The sequence below is a fragment of the Eleutherodactylus coqui genome, chromosome 1 (assembly GCF_035609145.1).
Source record: "Eleutherodactylus coqui strain aEleCoq1 chromosome 1, aEleCoq1.hap1, whole genome shotgun sequence".
Taxonomy (NCBI): Eukaryota; Metazoa; Chordata; class Amphibia; order Anura; family Eleutherodactylidae; genus Eleutherodactylus; species Eleutherodactylus coqui.
In genome coordinates this window covers 538,032,881-538,051,933 of record NC_089837.1, presented here as the reverse complement: position 1 = coordinate 538,051,933, position 19,053 = coordinate 538,032,881, and the positions used below count along the sequence as shown (strand labels likewise).

At 46.5% G+C, this 19,053-nt stretch overlaps 1 protein-coding gene across 1 annotated transcript in view; it reads right to left on the bottom strand.

Moving 5' to 3' along the window:
- LOC136592487 (oocyte zinc finger protein XlCOF8.4-like) overlaps window positions 1–19,053 on the bottom strand; it is a 100,225-nt gene that overhangs the window by 46,937 nt on the left and 34,235 nt on the right. Inside the window, exons 5-8 of the mRNA XM_066588602.1 lie at window positions 12,001–12,092; window positions 11,203–11,299; window positions 8,793–8,884; window positions 8,466–8,562 (exon numbers count right to left, since the gene is read on the bottom strand). Coding sequence (XP_066444699.1) covers window positions 8,466–8,562; window positions 8,793–8,884; window positions 11,203–11,299; window positions 12,001–12,092 — 378 coding nt within the window. The remainder of the gene's footprint in view (window positions 1–8,465; window positions 8,563–8,792; window positions 8,885–11,202; window positions 11,300–12,000; window positions 12,093–19,053) is intronic.

Below are 19,053 nucleotides of genomic sequence, written 5' to 3'. Positions count from 1 at the left end.
TGGATAATATACAGTTGGATCAATTTGTTGTTTATGGCAGGAGATACTGATAAATGGGATTCTTCTATTTCTTCCCATTCTTCAGGTGTTAAGGATGGGATGTAGTTTTTCCATTTGTCGAAGACGGGGAGTGGGTTGGAGTTTAGTTTTGCTGATAGTAAATGTGTATAGAGGGACGAGATCAGACCTTTAGGGCCTTGCGATTTTAATATGCCAATCGTAGGGAACTTTGAAATTTGGGTGGAGGTCGGAGGGAATTGGGTGCTCAATGCATGCCTTAGCTGGAAGAACCTGAAAAGTTGCAGGCGCGGGGTTTGGAGCTGCTCGCATAGCTGGGTGAATGTAGGAAATATTCCATCCTTATATATGTCTCCTAGCGTGGTGATTCCAAGGTTGGTCCAATAGTGAGTGTCTGGAATGGAGAGTAGGGCTGTCAGGCCGGGGTTGTCCCAGAGGGGAAGGTCTGACACCACATCTTGGAACCTTTGGAGCGTTTTGGCTTCTCTCCAGACGCTAAGCGCCAGCTTATGTAATGGTAGAATTTCAGATGGATTTGTACATTCTGGAAATTCTAAATAGTTTAGTAAATTATTGCCCTTTACTTGTTTCGCCAAATAGCGATCTGCAGTGGGCATTTCTTGGGGTCGGAACCACGATTGAATGTTCCTCAATTGTCCTGCCAGGTAGTACAGTTGGAGATCTGGGAGGGCCATCCCAGCTCGATCCTTCGGCCTTTGCAGCGTTGTGAGGCTCAGTTTAGAGCGAGTGGAGTTCCATACAAATGTTGTGATGAGAGAGTTAAATGATTGAAAGTACCGTTTGGGGATCTGTAGTGGCATATGTTGTAGTATGTATAAACATTTGGGCTGGATAGCCATTTTGACCAGGTTTATACTGCCCGCTACTGATAACGGTAATTTAGCCCATTTCTTGAATTTGTGTCTTAGGGTTTCTTGTAGAGGAATGATGTTGTCATCTATGGCGTTGTGATATTCACGTGACATAATGATCCCCAGGTATTTAAACCTAGAGACTATTGCCAGGTCATATCTGGTAACGTGGGGGTCGATTTTAGGGTTAATGTTCGTGTACATAATTGTGTATTTGGTCCAGTTTATGTGAAGTTCGGAGAATTGGGAGAATTTATCTATGTGGGTCATAACTTGAGAGAAGGAGGTATCTGGGTTTGATAGGAAAAGGATGGTGTCATCCGCATAGAGGCTCACTTTACTCTCAATTCCCCCCCTGTTACGTTGGTAGAGGCTCTTAGACGGATTGCCAAGGCTTCTATGGCTATGGCAAATAGAGCTGGAGATAAGGGACATCCTTGACGGGTACCTTTCGTAAGCGGAAATTCTGCCGAGGGGATGCCATTCACTATCACGTTAGCCTTCGGGGATTTATATATGATGTTGATCCATTGTCTAAATTTGGGGCCGAACCCGAAACGGGTTAGACAGGCTTCTAAGAAGTTCCACTCTAGGGAGTCAAATGCTTTTTTCATGTCCAATGACACGAGGGCCCAGGGCATGTTGTATTGTCTGCCTAGCTGAATGGCCGTTTGTACTTTGCGGATATTAATCGTAGTGGATTTGCCTGGCATGAAGCCTGTTTGATCAGGGTGTATGATAGATAAAATTACTTGGTTCAACCTAGTGGCCAGAATTTTGGTTAGGATTTTATAATCCACATTTACTAGTGAAATGGGACGGTAGGAGTTGCAGTCCGTCGGGTCTTTCTCAGGTTTTAGAAGGACTATAATAGACGCTTCATATAAGGAAGGAGGGAGGGATTTTTCCAAGTGGGCTTGGTGTAGAGTTTTGTGTAGGAGTGGGATTAGTTGGTCGCTGTATCTCCGGTATATTTCCATTGGGAGGCCATCAGGTCCGGGAGACTTATTGGGTGCCATGTCTTTAATAGTTGATTGAATTTCATCAACTGTTATTGGGACTTCCAGCTGATCTATTTGTTCAGCGGATAGTGTTGGGAATGTTAGATCCTGTAAATAGTTAAGGATGTCAGGGAGAGATTTATGCGAGGATGACCTATAGAGGTCTGCATAGTATTCTTTGAAACGAGCTGTTATAGATTGTGCATCTGTGAGTTCTGTGCCATGTGTATTTTTGATTTTCAGGATCGTGTTGGCTTGGTTTTCCTGTCTAATTAAGTTCGCCAGTAGATGGCTTGATTGGTTGCCCAATTCAAAGTAATGCTGTTTCGTAAAGAATAATTTGCGTTTAGTTTTTTCGTATATTTGATTTTTATAGAGGCGGGCTAGGCCAAGCCAGTTTACTCTATTGGAGTCTGTAGGGTTGGAGATGTAGATTTTTTCGGCTTCTGATGTTTGAATCTCGAGTTCTTTATCAATTTGGGATGTTGATTTTTTGATGTAGGAGATGGCTGATTTAAGGCATCCTCTAAGGTATGCCTTAAAGGTGTCCCACTTCAGGGCATAATGAGTGTTATTCTCGTGGGCGTCCAGAAACATTGATATGTGTGTTGGGGTTTGATCGTTAGTTTTTAGGAGTTTGAGCCAAAATGGATGTATTTTCCAAGTGGGGGTGAGTTTAAGACTAGGAAATTTGAGTGTTAGTAATATTGGGCTGTGGTCAGATATGCCTCGCGGGCAGTGTATTATATCCGTTGTGTGAAGTGCCAATGTTGAGGAGGATAGTATATAATCTATTCTTGACAGCGTGTTATGGCCTGTGGAGTGGCATGTGTATTCAAGGGTGTCAGGGTGTTTCGAGCACCAGAGGTCTACCCAGCCCACGCTTTCAAAGAGCTATTGCATTGGGGAGTCAACTGTGGTGTGGGGTCCAGAGGACAGGTGAAATCTATCTTTATTTGGGTTCATTACCCTATTAAAAATCACACATGCAGATGACGTATGCCGAGGAGAACTGATGAGCGAATGCTATTGCTGCCTGTATGAGGTGGAGGTTGTTGTGAGGTGGGTTGTAAATGCATATGATGACATAGGGTCTGGAGTCAATTTTGGCATGTACAAATATGAATCTACCGTTAGGATCTCTTTTGGTGTTTATGGGGTTCCATCTTAGTGATTTGTGTATAAGGAGAGAGACACCTCTGGAGAGAGAGGTGTGGAGAGAATGGCCCGCCCATTGCACCCAAGGTTTTTTAAGAGAGTCAACTCACTCTATGGTGAGGTGAGTCTCCTGCAGGCCCACAATGTGAGGGTTAAATCGCTTAATGTAGGAGAAGATTGCTTTGCGCTTGTTAGCGGTGCCCAGGACTCACGTTCCAGCTAAGGCTGGTCAAAGACATTAAGAAATATCATGACATGTGACTTGAACGGGTGTTTCAAATGATATGAGCATACTTTTTGTATTGGGGGAGGAAGATTATACCAGCACAGAATTGCTTGTAACACAACTAGTACACTTTTGTAACAGTTTAAACAGTTAACAATTGCCATTCCGCTTAACACTAATATATCGCGGGTGACTAAGAAGAAAAAAAAGATAAGCTACAATCTAGTGGAGAGTAGCTGTTGTTGCGAGTGGGGGATATTCCGCTGGCCTATGGGGGATTAATTCCGAACATCAAGTCGTGGGCTATTGCCGCTATGGCTGTTGCCGGGTCGCCGGTCCGTGCTTCGGGGACAGCCCGAAACTAGAGGAGGAGTGTGGCTCCTCGGTTTGTTCTTTTGTGGTATCACCGATAAGCCAGTGGATCATGGGTCTGAGTACACTTTAGAAAAAAGAATTTACATTATCCTTAATTATTGCATGGGTGTTACTTAGCCTCGGATGACACGGGATGCATACGGAGCCATTCCATTGCTTCAGCCGGGGACTGCAGAAAGATCGCTTTATCATTTGCCACAATCCTTAGACGGGCTGGGTATGCCATGGAGTATGGAATGCCTCTATCTCTGAGCTTCTTCTTGATATCCATAAAAGAGGCTCTCTGTTTCTGTAAGTCCGCTGAAAAATCAGGGAAAATAGAGATTGCCGAATTGTTATATTTGAGGGGACCTTTCAGTCTGGCCTGACGCAGTATTGCGTCCCGGTCCCTACAGTTCAGGATTCTTGCCAAAAATGGACGCGGCGGGGCGCCCGGTACTGGTGGTTTAGTCGGGACTCGATGGGCTCTTTCTACCGTGAAGGAGGCCGAGAAAGCGTCCTCGCCCAACATAGTTTTAAGCCAGTTTTCTGCGAAGGATTCTGGTTGAGTACCTTCGACTCTCTCTGGGAGGCCTATTATGCGTACGTTGTTACGCCGTAGACGGTTCCCCAGGTCGTCTGTTTTGGATTGGCAAAATTCTGCCTATCTCGCGGCTTTCTGGACCGCTTTTGGGAGCGGGTGTAGGATGTCTTCTACACTAGAGATTTGATCTTCCATTTCCTGCATCCTGCCCCGTATATTTTGTAAATCTTGTCGTAATAAAGTGACGTCTGATTTAACTTCATCTATTTTCCCAGTAAGGGAGGATTTACAGGTATTTATGGCTTCTAGTAGTTGACGCATTGTAGGTTCTGAGTTTTGCCCCGAGTCAGTTTCATTATCTCTGGCCTGTGTGGTCCGGGACGAGCGTGGTGTGTGTTCAGTTCCCTCAGTGCGAGAGAATTCTTTAAGTCTCTCTGCGGCGGTGCCACCTTTGGCGCGGGTGCCCATGGTGGGTAGTTATGTAATCTGTGCAGTCAGTGAGACACTTGCCAGCACCGCAGTGTTGTCTTGCTTAATTTAATGGGACTGGTCGTGTTTCTCTCTTATGGGTCTTGGGGGTTATTCTGCAGTTCAGAGTAAAGTCCCAGGTAATCGTTTAGGTTCAGTGGCGTCAGGCTTGTTTAGCCGTAGTATATTTGATAAGTAAGGAGTACAACAATGTTGCGCTGTAGACGCAGCTTTAAGTGCAGATTATTTATGGAGCCGGTGTCGTTAGTCCCCGACCGGTTAATCGAGGTGGGGAGGTTGCTCTAGTTGTGTTTAACAAGTTATTTGAGATGTCTCAAGTTATGTTGCCGTCTGATGGAGAGCCTGTATTAGCTCTCTGCGCCTTCAGTCGTAGCCACAAAATGGCTGCCGGTGTCAATAGGGGGGGGGGGGGGGTTCACCTGGTATCTATATGTGGTCTGACGAGGCCTCCCAAGTTATCCCCTCTTCCCCCGTTGTCTGCTTACTTTTGACGGCTCCTCCCGGAGCTAGAGTCTTGCTCCAACACTGCTCGTCCCGCGGGGGGGTTTTCCCAGGAGGTGCAAAGAACTGGGTTTCAGGGCCGCGGGTCTCATTGCCTGGGGACCCCGAATGGCCGGGTATTCTATGCGGGTGTTGTGGTCGCCTTCTGGCTAATCTGGCCTGTCGGTCCAGAGCTCGGGTGAAACGTGGAGTGCTCCCCCAGCGCAGGCAGAAGCAGGGAGCGGCGCACCGCGTATGGTGCGCCCGGGTCCGGCAGCGAAGAGGTGGTGGCACGCGGTTCGGTCTTCCTCAGCGATGCGGGTCTTATAGCGGGGTGTCCCCCAGTGGCAGGGAGAAGTAGGTGGCGAAAGTCCAGCGGGACTTGTCAGGCGCCGGTCGCAGGCCAGCTCCGGCAGGAGGTGGAATCGGCTCTCTGCGTCGGGCGTACCCGGAGCCGGCAGTGAAGGGGTGCCGATGCGCGACTCAGCCCTCTCTCAGCTCCCCTCAGGCGCAGGTCTTCAAGCGGGGAGCGGGAGCGTCCCCCGGTCACCAGCAGAGGAAGGGAGAGGTGGGTAGTGGCGGTCCGGCGGGACTCGTCCGGCACCGACCGCAGGACCGAGGGCAGCGGCGGCGGTGCAGGGGGTGTTGGCGCGGGGCCGCTCCGGCTCTCTCTCGTCCGCCGCAAGACGCTCCGGAGTTCGGGTGGAAGGTGGAACACTCACCCAGTGCCGGCAGGAGCAGGGGGCGGCGCGCCGCGTCAGGTATGTCCGGAGCCAGCGGTGAGGGGGTGTTAGTGCGTGGTTTCTCTCAACGTCCCCTCGGCACAGTTCTTCAACCGGGAAGTGGGGCGTCCTCCGGTCGCCGGCGGAGGCAGGGAGATGCAAGCACTCGTCGGGTGCCGGCCACAGGCTTCGGAGCAATGGCGGCGGTAGGGGGTTGTTGGCGCACGGGCCGCTCCCGCTCAGCGCCAGTCCAGCGCAGGGGGGGGGGGGCTCAGAAGAAAGTTGGGCTCCTCAGCTCGAGCCAGCCACCTCAGCAAGATCAGGGTAATATATATGACTTGTCCGGTAAGCCAGTTAAGGGTATGCGGCCAGGATAATCTCAGGATATTTGGATCCCCTGGGGAGCTTCACTCACATGCGACCGTCCATCTTGGCCGCTGACCACGCTCCCCAACACCTCAGAAGTTAGCACTCGTTGCAGCTGTTTAAGCGACTGTCGGCCCTTGTAAAAGGGCCATTAGTAATAAGAGAAAACCAATGTGGCTCAAAAAAGATGTAATCAACTCAGCATGGAGCTGTCATGGGGGGGCCGCAGGGAGCCCCCCCCCGGCAATGTGATAAGTGCTATCCAATGGATAGTGCCGATCGCATTACAGTGCAAAAAAGTTTTTAGAGTCAATAATTCAGCTGCCCTCATGGATCAGATCCATGTGTACAGCTGATTTTTCACCCCGGTCACCTGTGCTTTCCCGCAGTGATTGGGTCTTCCAGGACCAGACGCTGGCCTTCTGCGCATGCGCGCCAGAACTTCAGCACTATGCGCAGAAGGCCGGGAGCCCTGGCAAATTTGTAATCTCCTGGCTCCTGAAGGAAGCCGGGAGGCAGGAGAGGTCCCCAAGGATTGCGGTTTCCGGGCTTGTGATCGACAATATCCAATGGATAACTTCGATCATGGAAAAGTGAAAAAAAAAGTGTTAAAGATTTATCTCCCCCTCATGGATCGGATCCATGAAGGGGAGGTGAAAATACTCACCCATTCTCCAGGATGCACTCCGGTGATCGGGACCTGCTGTGGGCTGTTGCACATGTGTCGCGCATGCGCAGAAGGCCAGAGAGCTTGGCTAATTTAAAATTCCCCTGCACCCAGCTGTTCCAGATAGCAGAGTGCAGGGAAATGTGACCGGGGACCGCTGTATGTGGTTCCAGGTCACATGATGACTGCTATCCATCGGATAACACTGATCATGGAAAGTTACAAAGTGTAGAAAGTTAAAGTTTCATCTCCTTTTACAGAACGTATCTGTGAGGGGAGATGAAATGACATACCAAAAGGTTCCCGGAATTGTCCCTTGATGGGATCTCCAGATGACAACCTAGTGAGTGTTGGGACTGTTTCTTGAGAAAAACTAAAGCACTATTACTAAAGGGTTCACACACTCCAAACTAGATCCACCAGTACCCCTTCCAATAGTGCACATGGTTCATCACTTATCACAGGGTCCATATACCAAGGAAATGACATTAAATACATTGGGACAATATAAAACATTAGAATAAACCCTTTTAAAAGTGGCGTGAACTTCCACTCTCATCTATAGGTAGAAGTCACTCCCAACTGTATTGCAAAAGCTACAGCTTATCTCAGGGTCAATTGCACCTACAGATTTGTTGTTTCTTTAAGCCTCTTAGCTTTACAATAAGACTAAGATCACTGCTTTGGCTGTGATTTAGCATGAGATAGGAAGTTGAAATGTGCTCCCTCTTTTTAGCAGTCTCTCACTTTGGTCAGCGAGGAGGGAGCTGCAAGGGGCATGCTGACAGGCTACAGGGAGAAGAGGAAGGGGCTTAAGGGAAGTGCAAACAAGCTGTAACTAAAGGAGGAGACACAGATTCTGTCCTTGTACAGAAAAAAAAGAAAAAAAGCTAAGACCTTGTGTTTGCTTTTCTTTTATGTAGTTATTTCACATGTTATTTTTGATCAGTTTAACAATGTTTTTTGTCAATAAGGGTGCTAATTTATAGTTTGACGATAATGAATTGTCATACACGATTCATGGGCATCTGTTAACACATATTTAGGGTATAATATTACTACATACCTCAGGGACTTTATTGCAACCTGTGCAGTCAGTATAAAACATCAGCCTGAAATTTGCCGTGTGAAGGCTGGGATACAAGAGTCATAGAGACACAGATACTGACAATCTCTTTACCACTAGGCTTGGTATCAGCGTAACACTAGAAAAACCACGGCCACATTTTTTCACAAACAGCACCTATCTTGTCTATGTGTTGGGTGGAGGACTGAGACTCAGGCACAATCATTTAAATAAGGCTGAGCTGCAGCACCAGACAAGGCCAAGGACAGGAGGGGAGCTATTTCTGGAGAAAAACAGTCATTTTTTCTAATGTGATAAAACCCGTTTAGGCTTGCTGCATGAGAGCAACCATAGAAGAGCTGAGAGAGGATTTCCCTACATTCCCAGCTTCCTCCGCTCCTGCACTATACAGAACACAGTGTATCACTGCTAAAAGATTACTAGAATGGAGAGCTAAGGAGCAACCAAACCTTAAGGAACCTCCCAGATCACCATTACCTACCTGTGGGAACATCCTCCTCCACTTCACTCTTCCACGGGTGATCGACCCTCAACCTCTCTTCTTCCAGTTCCACTTTAATATCAATCTCATCTTCACCCTGATGTGTCATATGGGATAATTCAGTTAAATAGCAGATCAGAAGAGCATCAAAATCTATGACTGCAGGACAAAGGTGCTCCACACCACTAAATAGGACGAAGCAAAAAAAATAAAAAATCCACATCCATGTATAGAGTAGGTCCAGAAAAACCATCACCCCTATATAGAGTAGGACCAAAGAGCTCCACACCCCTGTATAGATGCACTACTGGGCTCAGTGCCATCTACCTGACGGTTCTCTGGGACATTTTCCTCTGGACAGTTCGGGGAATACAGAGGATGGAGACATCTTGCTGGGGGATTCCTTTTACTAAGGCCATCTGTGGAGACACAAGCACACAGCATGGAGTACATCTTGTATATCTGTCTATATTTCATAAACAGAAGGCAATAACAATGGACATCGCTCTCTCCCAGAATAACTGACAGCAATTACAATCACTGGCTTCTCGTTACATGTAAAAGCTCTCCACTCAGCGCTTCACGAAGCGCTTCAAAGGTGAAGTGCCTAGAGAGAATCCAGCGATCAGTCTAAACGCTCTGCACAACACCTCAGAGGTGACGTTAGTACTCGTGCAGTTGTTTAAGCGACTGTCGGCCCTTGTAAAAGGGCCATTAGTAATAGGAGAAAATCAGTGTGGCTCAAAAAAAATGTAATCAGCTCAACATGGAGCTGTCATGGGGGGCCATGGGGAGCCCCGGTAGCTCCCCACCCCCACCCCCCAGGCAATGTGATCGGTGCTATCTGATGGATAGTGCCAATCGCATTAAAGCGCCAAAAAGTTTTTTAAAAAGTCAATGATTCAGCTGCCGTCATGGATTGGATCCATGTGTGCAGCTGAGATTACTCACCCTAGTCCACCGCGCTTTCCCACGGTGATTGGGTCCGCCAGGACCCGGCGCCAACCTTCTGTGCATGTGCACCAGGCGTCATTACATCAGCAGCATGCGCAGAAGGCTGGGAGCCTCGGCAAATTCGAAATCTCCTGGATCCTGAAGGTAGCAGGGGGGCAGGAGATGTCGCCAAGGACAGCGTGAGTTGTTAGCGAGTTCCGGGTCTGTGATCACCAAATATAAAATGGATAACTGCGATCAAAGAAAAGTGAAAATAAAAAAGCTAAAGTTTCATCACCCCTCATGGATTGGATCCCGGAGGGGAGGTGAAAATACTCCCCCCGGTCCTCCGTGATGTCCCCTGGCGATCACGACCTGCCGTAGGCTGCTGTGCATGTTCCAATGTGCATCCATGCACAGAAGGCTGGAGAGCCCGGGAAATTTTAAATTACCCTGCACCCGGCTGTCACAAAAAGCCGAGTGCAGGGATATGTGACCGGGGACTGCTGTATGCGGTTCCAGGTCACATGATCACTTATCAATCGGATAACAGTGATCATGGAAAGTTATAAAGTGTAAAAAAAAAGTGTAAAAAGTTAAAGATTCATCTCCCTTTACTGATCGTATCCATGAGGGGAGATGAAATGACATACTCAACGTCCCCGGATTTGTCCCTTAATGGGATCCCCAAATGACAACCTAGTGAGTGTTGGGACTGTTTCTTGGGAAAAACGGAAGCACTATTACTAAAGGGTTCACACACTCCAAACTAGATCCACCAGTACCCCTTCCAATAGTGTACATGGTTTATCACTTATCTCAGGTCCGCATACCAAGGAAATGGCATAAAATATATAGGGACAATATACAACCATACATAACATTAGAACAAACCCTTTTAAAAGTGTTGAGAACTTCCACTCTTATACATAGGTAGAGGTCACTCCTAACTAATGCATAGCTCAGGGTCAATTGCACCTACAGATTCGTTGTTTCTTTAAACCTCTTCACTTTAAAATAAGACTAAGATCACTGCTTTGGCTGTGATTTAGCATGAGATAGGAAGTTGAAATGTGCTCCCTCTTTTTAGCAGTCTCTCACTTTGGTCAGCGAGGAGGGAGCTGCAAGGGGCATGCTGACAGGCTACAGGGAGAAGAGGAAGGGGCTTAAGGGAAGTGCAAACAAGCTGTAACTAAAGGAGGAGACACAGATTCTGTCCTTGTACAGAAAAAAAAAGAAAAAAAGCTAAGACCTTGTGTTTGCTTTTCTTTTATGTAGTTATTTCACATGTTATTTTTGATAAGTTTAACAATGTTTTGTGTCAATAAGGGTGCTAATTTATAGTTTGACGATAATGTAATGTCATACACAATTCATGGGCATCTGTTAACACATATTTAGGGTATAATATTACTACATACCTCAGGGACTTTATTGCAACCTGTGCAGTCAGTATAAAACATCAGCCTGAAATTTACCGTGTGAAGGCTGGGATATAAGAGTCATAGAGACACAGATACTGACAATCTCTTTACCACTAGGCTTGGTATCAGCGTAACACTAGAAAAACCATGGCCACATTTTTTCACAAACAGCACCTATCTTGTCCATGTGTTGGGTGGAGGACTGAGACTCAGGCACAATCACTTGAATAAGGCTGAGCTGCAGCACCAGACAAGGCCAAGGACAGGGGGGGAGCTATTTCTGGAGAAAAACAGCCATTTTTTTCTAATGTGATAAAACCCCTTTGGAGCGCTAAGGAGCAACCAACACTTAAGGAACCTCCCAGCTCACTATTACCTACCTGTGGGAACGTCCTCCTCCACTTCACTCTTCCACGGGTGATCAACCCTCATGCTCTCTTCTTCCAGTTCCACTTTAATATCAATCACATCTTCACCCTGATGAGTCATATGGGATAATTTAGTGAAATGACAGATCAGAAGAGCACTAAAATCCATCACTGCAGAACCAAGGTGCTCCACACCACTATATGGAAGGAAGCAAAAAAAAAATCCACATCCATGTATAGAGTAGGAGAATGGAACTAAAAAACTGGCAGTGGAGAAGGCGCAACACTCCAGGTTAAAGCAAATAGGAAGTGACGAAAGGTTTGGGAAACTTCTCCTTCTATTTAATAAAGTACGTGGTCAGCTTATGAAAATGCATTTCGGGGATAACCCCTTCGTCAGTTCAGAACAGGAGAACTTCTCCTGCTTCTGCCCTAGCTGACCCGCACACCACGGGCAAACAGATCTAATCATTAACCCTTTTGGGACCCACCAATTGCTTGTATGTTTTAAACACCAGCTGAACTGCTTTAACCCGGAGTGTTGCGCCTTCTCCACTGCCAGTTTTTTAGTTCTATTCTCTTACTCTATCACGCCCCCAGGTGGTGCGTCATCTGGTCAGGCAGCACCTCCACTATTGAAGTCACCACTTCACTCTTCACCACTTTTACAGTATTTTTGCTCTACCCCTCTTTTTCCTCCTCGTCCACATGTATAGAGTAGGTCCAAAAAAACCATCACCCCTATATAGAGTAGGACCAAAGAGCTCCACACCCCTGTATAGATGCACTACTGGGCTCAGTGCCATCTACCTGACAGTTCTCTGGGACATTTTCCTCTGGACAGTTCTGGGAATACAGAGGATGGAGACATCTTGCTGGGGGATTCCTTTTACTAAGGCCATCTGTGGAGACACAAGCACACAGCATGGAGTACATCTTGTATATCTGTCTATATTTCATAGACAGAAGGCAATAACACTGGACATCGCTCTCTCCCAGAATAACTGACAGCAATTACAATCACTGGCTTCTCGTTACATGTAAAAGCTCTCCACTCAGCGCTTCACATAAAGGTGAAGTGCCTAGAGAGAATCCAGTGATCAGTCTAAACGCTCTGCATGACACCTCAGAGGTGACGTTAGTACTCGTTGCAGCTGTTTAAGCGACTGTCGGCCCTTGTAAAAGGGCCATTAGTAATAGGAGAAAACCAATGTGGCTCAAAAAAATGTAATCAGGCAATAAACAGCAAAAAAAGAAAAGTTTTTAAAAGTACTAAAACTAGAAGGCAGTGAAAAACCTATAAAGAAAAAAAATATATAAAAATCAGATAAAAACAGCAAAGATGAAGACAGTGATACTTATTGCAAAGGAGAGTAAGACTAACCCTAAACTGTTCTTCAACTATATAAATAGTAAAAAGATTAACCCTTTCCAATCCACTGTCTGTCGTCTTTCAACAGTCTGATTTAAGCCTGTACACCTCTGATGTCGTAAGACGTCCAGCAGGGTATTCCTACTGTATATTACTGGCTGCTTGTAAGGGGTCTCTCCGACATGTCACATACTGCAGTACTGGCTCTAGCCAGCAGATGGCGCCATTGTAAAATGGCAGAAAGAGAAAGCCCCCTAGGAAATCCTGAATGCAAAATTGGATTGCAAGGGGTTAATACTGAAAGTGTTGGATTTAGGAAAACTTGTAGAGGCTGATGAGGGGAATGCAAATCTATTAATCTATTATTAGTTTTTTCTCCAATCTATTCACAGAGGAAAATGAAATGTCAGATGTGATGCAGAGTGATAAAGTAAAATCTCCACTAAACGTCACCAGTTTAACCCAGGAAGACGTGCAGAGCAGCCTTAAAAAGATGAAAATAGACATCACTGGGGTTCAAAGGGAATTAAGCAATGTGTTTCTCATATTTATTGACTGGGTCTGCTCCACTGGATTGGTGCATAGCCAACATGGTGCCAATATTCAAAAAGGGGTCAAAAAGTGAACCTGGAAACTACAGTCCTGTAAGTCTTACTTTTATTGTGATGCTATCGTACAAGACCTCAATATAAACCCCTCATCAGCATGGGTTTATGAGAGATCGCTCATGTCAGACCAACCCGATCAGCTTCTAGACTGGACCGGGGAGTCACTGGATTTTGTGTATCTGGAATCTTCCAAAGCATTTCATACTGTGCCACATAAAAGGTTCGTATATAAAATGAGAATACTTGGTCTGCGCGAGAATGTAACTGGTCAGTGATAGAAAGCAGCAGGGGGCAGGGAGGGGTGTTAAAAATGGTACACACTCTGATTGGGTCACCACTACTAGTGGGGTACCACAGGGGGCAGTATTGGAGGGGTTACTAGTGGAGACCACAGCGGCTGGTTTGGGGCCCTGTCCTTTTTAATACATTTATTAATGACCTGGTAGGATTGTGCAGTAAAATATCGGTATTTTCAGATGACACAAAATTATGAAATAATTAAGAAATAAACACAAAAGAGGACACAAGGATAATGCAAGAGGATCTGGATAAGTTGGAAGTTTTGGCAGAAAAGTGTCAGCCGAGGGGTAACACTCACAATTGTAAGGTTCTGCACAGGGGCAGGAAATACAGGTCACCATTACACACTAAATAAGAAACCACTGGGGACCCCGACATGGAGAAGGACTTGGGGGTTTAAAAACTGTAAGCTGAACTGGAGCAGCCAGTGTCAGGCAGCTGCTGCCAAGGCAAATAGCATCATGGGGGACATCAGAAGAAATCTAGGGGCGCATGATGAGAACATTGTTCTTCCCCATTACAAGTCATTAGTCAGACCACATATGGAATATTGTGGACATATATGTGCATCGGTACTCAAGAAGGACATATCAGAGCTTGAGTGAGTACAACGTCGGGCAACTAAAGTAATAAATGGAATGGGTGAATCACAATACCCAGAGAATTAGGATTATTTAGTTTAGAACTAAAGAAGGCAGATGGGCGACCTAATAACTATGTCAAGATATATCCAGGGGTCAGTACAGAGATCTCTCCCCTCATCTCTTATACCAAGGACTGTAACAAGCGGGCGCTCTAATAACTATGTATAATATATCAGGGGTCAGTACAGAGATCTCCCCTATCATCTATTATACTTAATTATTAGAGCGCCCCCTTGTAACATCCCTATGTATGATATATCAGGTGTCAGTAAAATAAAATCTTGTTATTTGTATAGCGCCAACTTATTCCGCAGCGCTTTCAGGTAATTATTACTTATTACCCCCCACTAAGCTGGGTTTTCATTTTACCGACCTCGAAAGGATGGAAGGCCAAGTCAACCTTGAGCCGGCTACCTGAATCATGCAGGGATTGAACTTGCAACCTTTAGGTCGGAGGCGAGAGCTTACACTCTGCGCCACACGAGGCTCTAGTACAGAAATCTCTTCCATTATCTATTATACTCAGGATTGTAACAAGAGGGCGCTCTAATAACCATGTATAGATATATCAGCGGTCAGTACAGAGATCTCTCCCATCATCTATTATACCCAGGACTGTAACAAGAGGGCGCTCTAATAACCATGTATAGATATATCAGCGGTCAGTACAGAGATCTCTCCCATCATCTATTATACCCAGGAGTGTAACAAGAGGGCGCTCTAATAACCATGTATAGATATATCAGTGGTCAGTACAGAGATCTCTCCCATCATCTATTATACCCAGGACTGTAACAAGAGGGCGCTCTAATAACTATGTACAGATATATCAGCGGTCAGTACAGAGATCTCTCCCATCATCTATTATACCCAGGACTGTAACAAGAGGGCGCTCTAATAACTATGTACAGATATATCAGGGGTCAGTACAGAGATCTCTCCCATCATCTATTATACCCAGGACTATAACAAGAGGGCGCTCTAATAACCATGTATAGATATATCAGGGGTGAAAAGCATTCATCTAGTCTTACTGATCTCATGAATGAGGGGAGATGAGACTTCAACTTTTTTTTAAACTTTAACGTGCTCCCCATTATCCATTGGATAACGGCGATCACGTGACCAGGAACTGGGGGGCCCCCGTGATATCTCCAGGCTCTCTGCTAGATTTGGCAGCCAGGAGCACGGATATTTCAAATTTCCCCGGCAATCCTTGACTTTTGAGCATGCGTCCGCCAGTATGGGCGCATGCGCCAAAGCCTGGGTAAGATTCGTGGATAAAGATCCCATCGGGGGACAAATCCGAGGACCTTGGGTATGTCATTTCATCTCCTCTCACGGATACGATCAGCAAGGGGAGATGAAACTAACTTTCTACACTTTTTAATTTTCCATGATCACTGTTATCCGGTGGATAACAGTGATCATGTGACCTGGAACCACATACAGCGGTCCCCGATCACATCTCCCTGCGCTCGGCTATCTGTGACAGTCAGGTGTAGGGGACTTTTAAATTTGCCGACACATTGGCACATGCACAGAAGCCTGCGGCAGGTCCCGATCGCCAAGGGACATCACGGAGGACAGGGGTATTTTCCCTCCCCTCATGGATCCGATCCATGAAGGGAGATGAAATTTTTTATTTTTTTTTCACTTTTCTGTGATCACAGTTATCCATTGGATACCAGCAATCACAGGTCCAGGGTTAGCTCATCGCAGTCTTTGCTGACATCTCCTGCCTCCCAGCTACCTTCAGGAGCTGAGAGCCAGGAGATTTCAAATTTGTCGGGGCTTCCGGCCTTCTGCGCATGCGGCTGATGTAATGACGCCTGGTGCGCATGCATAGAAGGCTGGCATCATGCCATGGAGGACCAGATCACCGCAGAAAAACACGCGGGACGGGGGGTGAGTAATCGCAGCTGCCCCCATGGATCCGATCCATGAAGGCAGCTGAAGCTTTGACTTTTAGAAACTTTTTTGCACTTTTATGCGATCAACGCTATCCGTCGAATAGAGTCGATCGCATTGCCACGGGGTCTCCCCGTGGCCCCCCCATGACAGCTCCATGTCGTCAGCTACCTCTGGGCACCGACAGCATGGAGCTGTCACGTCCATAGCCCACGAGGCTTTAACCCCTGCATGATGCATGTTTTTATGTCCTCAGGGATAAGACCCCACTCACCTAGAACGTAAAAACACTATGGGGTTAAAGATCTGTGTTGCAATAATCTAAATGTGCCCAAATACTGGCTTACATTTATTATGTGTGTTTTGGACACTTCTTGTTCTATCAGAAAGGGCATGCGGCTTAAATGCAATACCCCAAGCCAAAACTCATACAACCTAGATCATTGTACAAGGGTGTGTATACATTTCACACAATGGTATTAAATGGTCACCATCATTTAAACAATCTTATGCTACAGGGGGTTGTCCGGGACTTAATATTGAGGACTTTCAGGATAGGACATAAAGTGTAGATCGGTGGGTGAACTCCGGATCCCCGTTGATCACTTGACATCCAGACCCACTGTCTGTATGGACAACACTGGAAGCATAGTGCTGTCTGTATTGCGGTGGCTCGGGTTGGTTTTACATCAAATTCAACGGCAGCTGCACCTACAGTACCAAACTGTGGCACTGCAGTATCTGCTTCCAGCACTGTTATTACGGACAGCGAGCATGATGATCAGCGGGATTCTAAGCAGCAGACTCCTGTCAATCAACTAGTGATGACCTTAGAAGTCATCAATAATAAAAGACTTGGAAAACCCCTTTAATATGATGGCTAGGAGTATTGCAATTCCCTTCACTTGCAGAAACTGAGGTTTTCTGCCTAAAAAAATAAGTCCAAGTGCTGAACCCCTAGGGGTCTTCCTTCTAATATGCCGTACAGGAGATAGAACAATGGGGCCAACAGACTGGAATCAACAGAAACTGAGGAACGTTGAGCGATCACCTTGCGCTCCGAGCGGCGGATGCAGAAGGCAAGAGGGGTGTCCCCGCTTGTTAAGGGGTCTAGTTTTCAAAATGGGGTCATTTGTGGAGGTTCTCCATCGTTTTGGTAGCTCTAGGGGGCTACAACTGGGCAATGGGGCCTAAAACACCTTCAAGCAAAATGTCTGATCTGAAATCCCCCGGCTGCTCCTATCAGGTTTGGGCCCCGTTGTGCATACAGATGTAATATTAGGGCCACAATGGGTATGTTTCTGAACACAGGACAAACAGGAGGATCCATTTAAGGGTGCAAATTCTTGTTTTCATGTGCACTATAGAAAAAAAATAATGTCTTTAAAATGACTTATTTGCAAAAATATAAAATTTATTTTTTTTTATCTAACTTGCATTAAAGGGGTTGTCCCGCGCCGAAACGGGGTTTTTTTTTATTCAATAGGCCCCCCGTTCGGCGCGAGACAAACCCAATGCATGTGTTAAAAAAAAACAAAAACGTTTAGTACTTACCCGAATCCCCGCGCTGCGGCAATTTCTTCCTTACCTTAGTAAGATGGCCGCCGGGATCTTCACCCACGATGCACCGCGGGTCTTCTCCCATGGTGCACCGTGGGCTCTGTGCGGTCCATTGCCGATTCCAGCCTCCTGATTGGCTGGAATCGGCACACATGACGGGGCGGAGCTACGAGGACCAGCTCTCCGGCACGAGCGGCCCCATTCACCAGGGAGAAGACCGGACTGCGCTAGCGCGTCTAATCGGGCGATTAGACGCTGAAATTAGACGGCACCATGGAGACGAGGACGCTAGCAACGGAACAGGTAAGTGAATAACTTCTGTATGGCTCATAATTAATGCATGATGTACATTACAAAGTGCATTAATATGGCCATACAGAAGTGTATAACCCCACTTGCTTTCGCGGGACAACCCCTTTAACTCCTGAAATTAACTGTGGGGTCAAAATCCTTCTGACCCCCTCAGTGAATACATTTAGGGGTGCAGTTTATAAAATGGGGTCATTTGTGGGGTATTTATCATTCTGACCCCATGAGCCTTTGCAATCTTGGCTTGGTGCAGGAAAATAAAGTGTTCCTCAAAATGTTAAATTTGTACATCCCCTAAATGGGTAAAAAAAAAACATAACATGTTTTTTTTACATGTGCGCTCAGAATAAAGTAAACACATGGAAAAAAGGATTTTTTACTCACCGTAAAATCTCTCTCTCGTCTTTGGAGGACACAGCAAAGACCGTGGGATATAGCTTCTGCCACTAGGAGGCGACACTAAGCACAAAACGTTAGCTCCGCCCTCTGGCTATATCCCTCCTGCCGACACCAGGCTAATCAGTTTGTCATGCGGGAGTAGCCATGCGGGAACAGAGAGACAACAATAGTTAGCAATATGACACATCAACAAAATTTAACTGTAATGAAAAACACACGACCATGTGCGACTTACAGAATCCGGAGTCCGACCAGGACCACCAACCGTGTCAGAGAAAGAAAGAGGGGTGGGTGCTGTGTCCCCCAATGACGAGACGAGAAAGAGATTTTACGGTGAGTAAAAAATCCTCTTTTCTCGCTCGTGTCATTGGGGTACACAGCAAAGACCCTGGGACGTCCCACAGCCGTCCCCGAGGGTGGGTACAAATAAATCAGAAACGCATGTGGTCAGTTTACAGCCGTCTGTAAAACCTTTTGACCCAGCGAAAGCGTCGGCTGATGGAAACGTATGCATCTGATAAAACTTAGAAAAAGGCTTGCAGGGATACCCAGGAAGCCGCCCTACACACTTGTGACACTGAGGCCCCCGTGATTTACCGCACATGAAGCCCCCACTGCCCTGGCGGAGTGTGCCGTCACCGGAAACGGCGGTGTCTCACCCCTAACCCGGTAGACCTCCACCACTGCCGAACGAAACCAGCAAGCAATTGTCAACTTTGATGCTGCAAGACCAAGTCTCGGACCATCCGGTATCACAAAC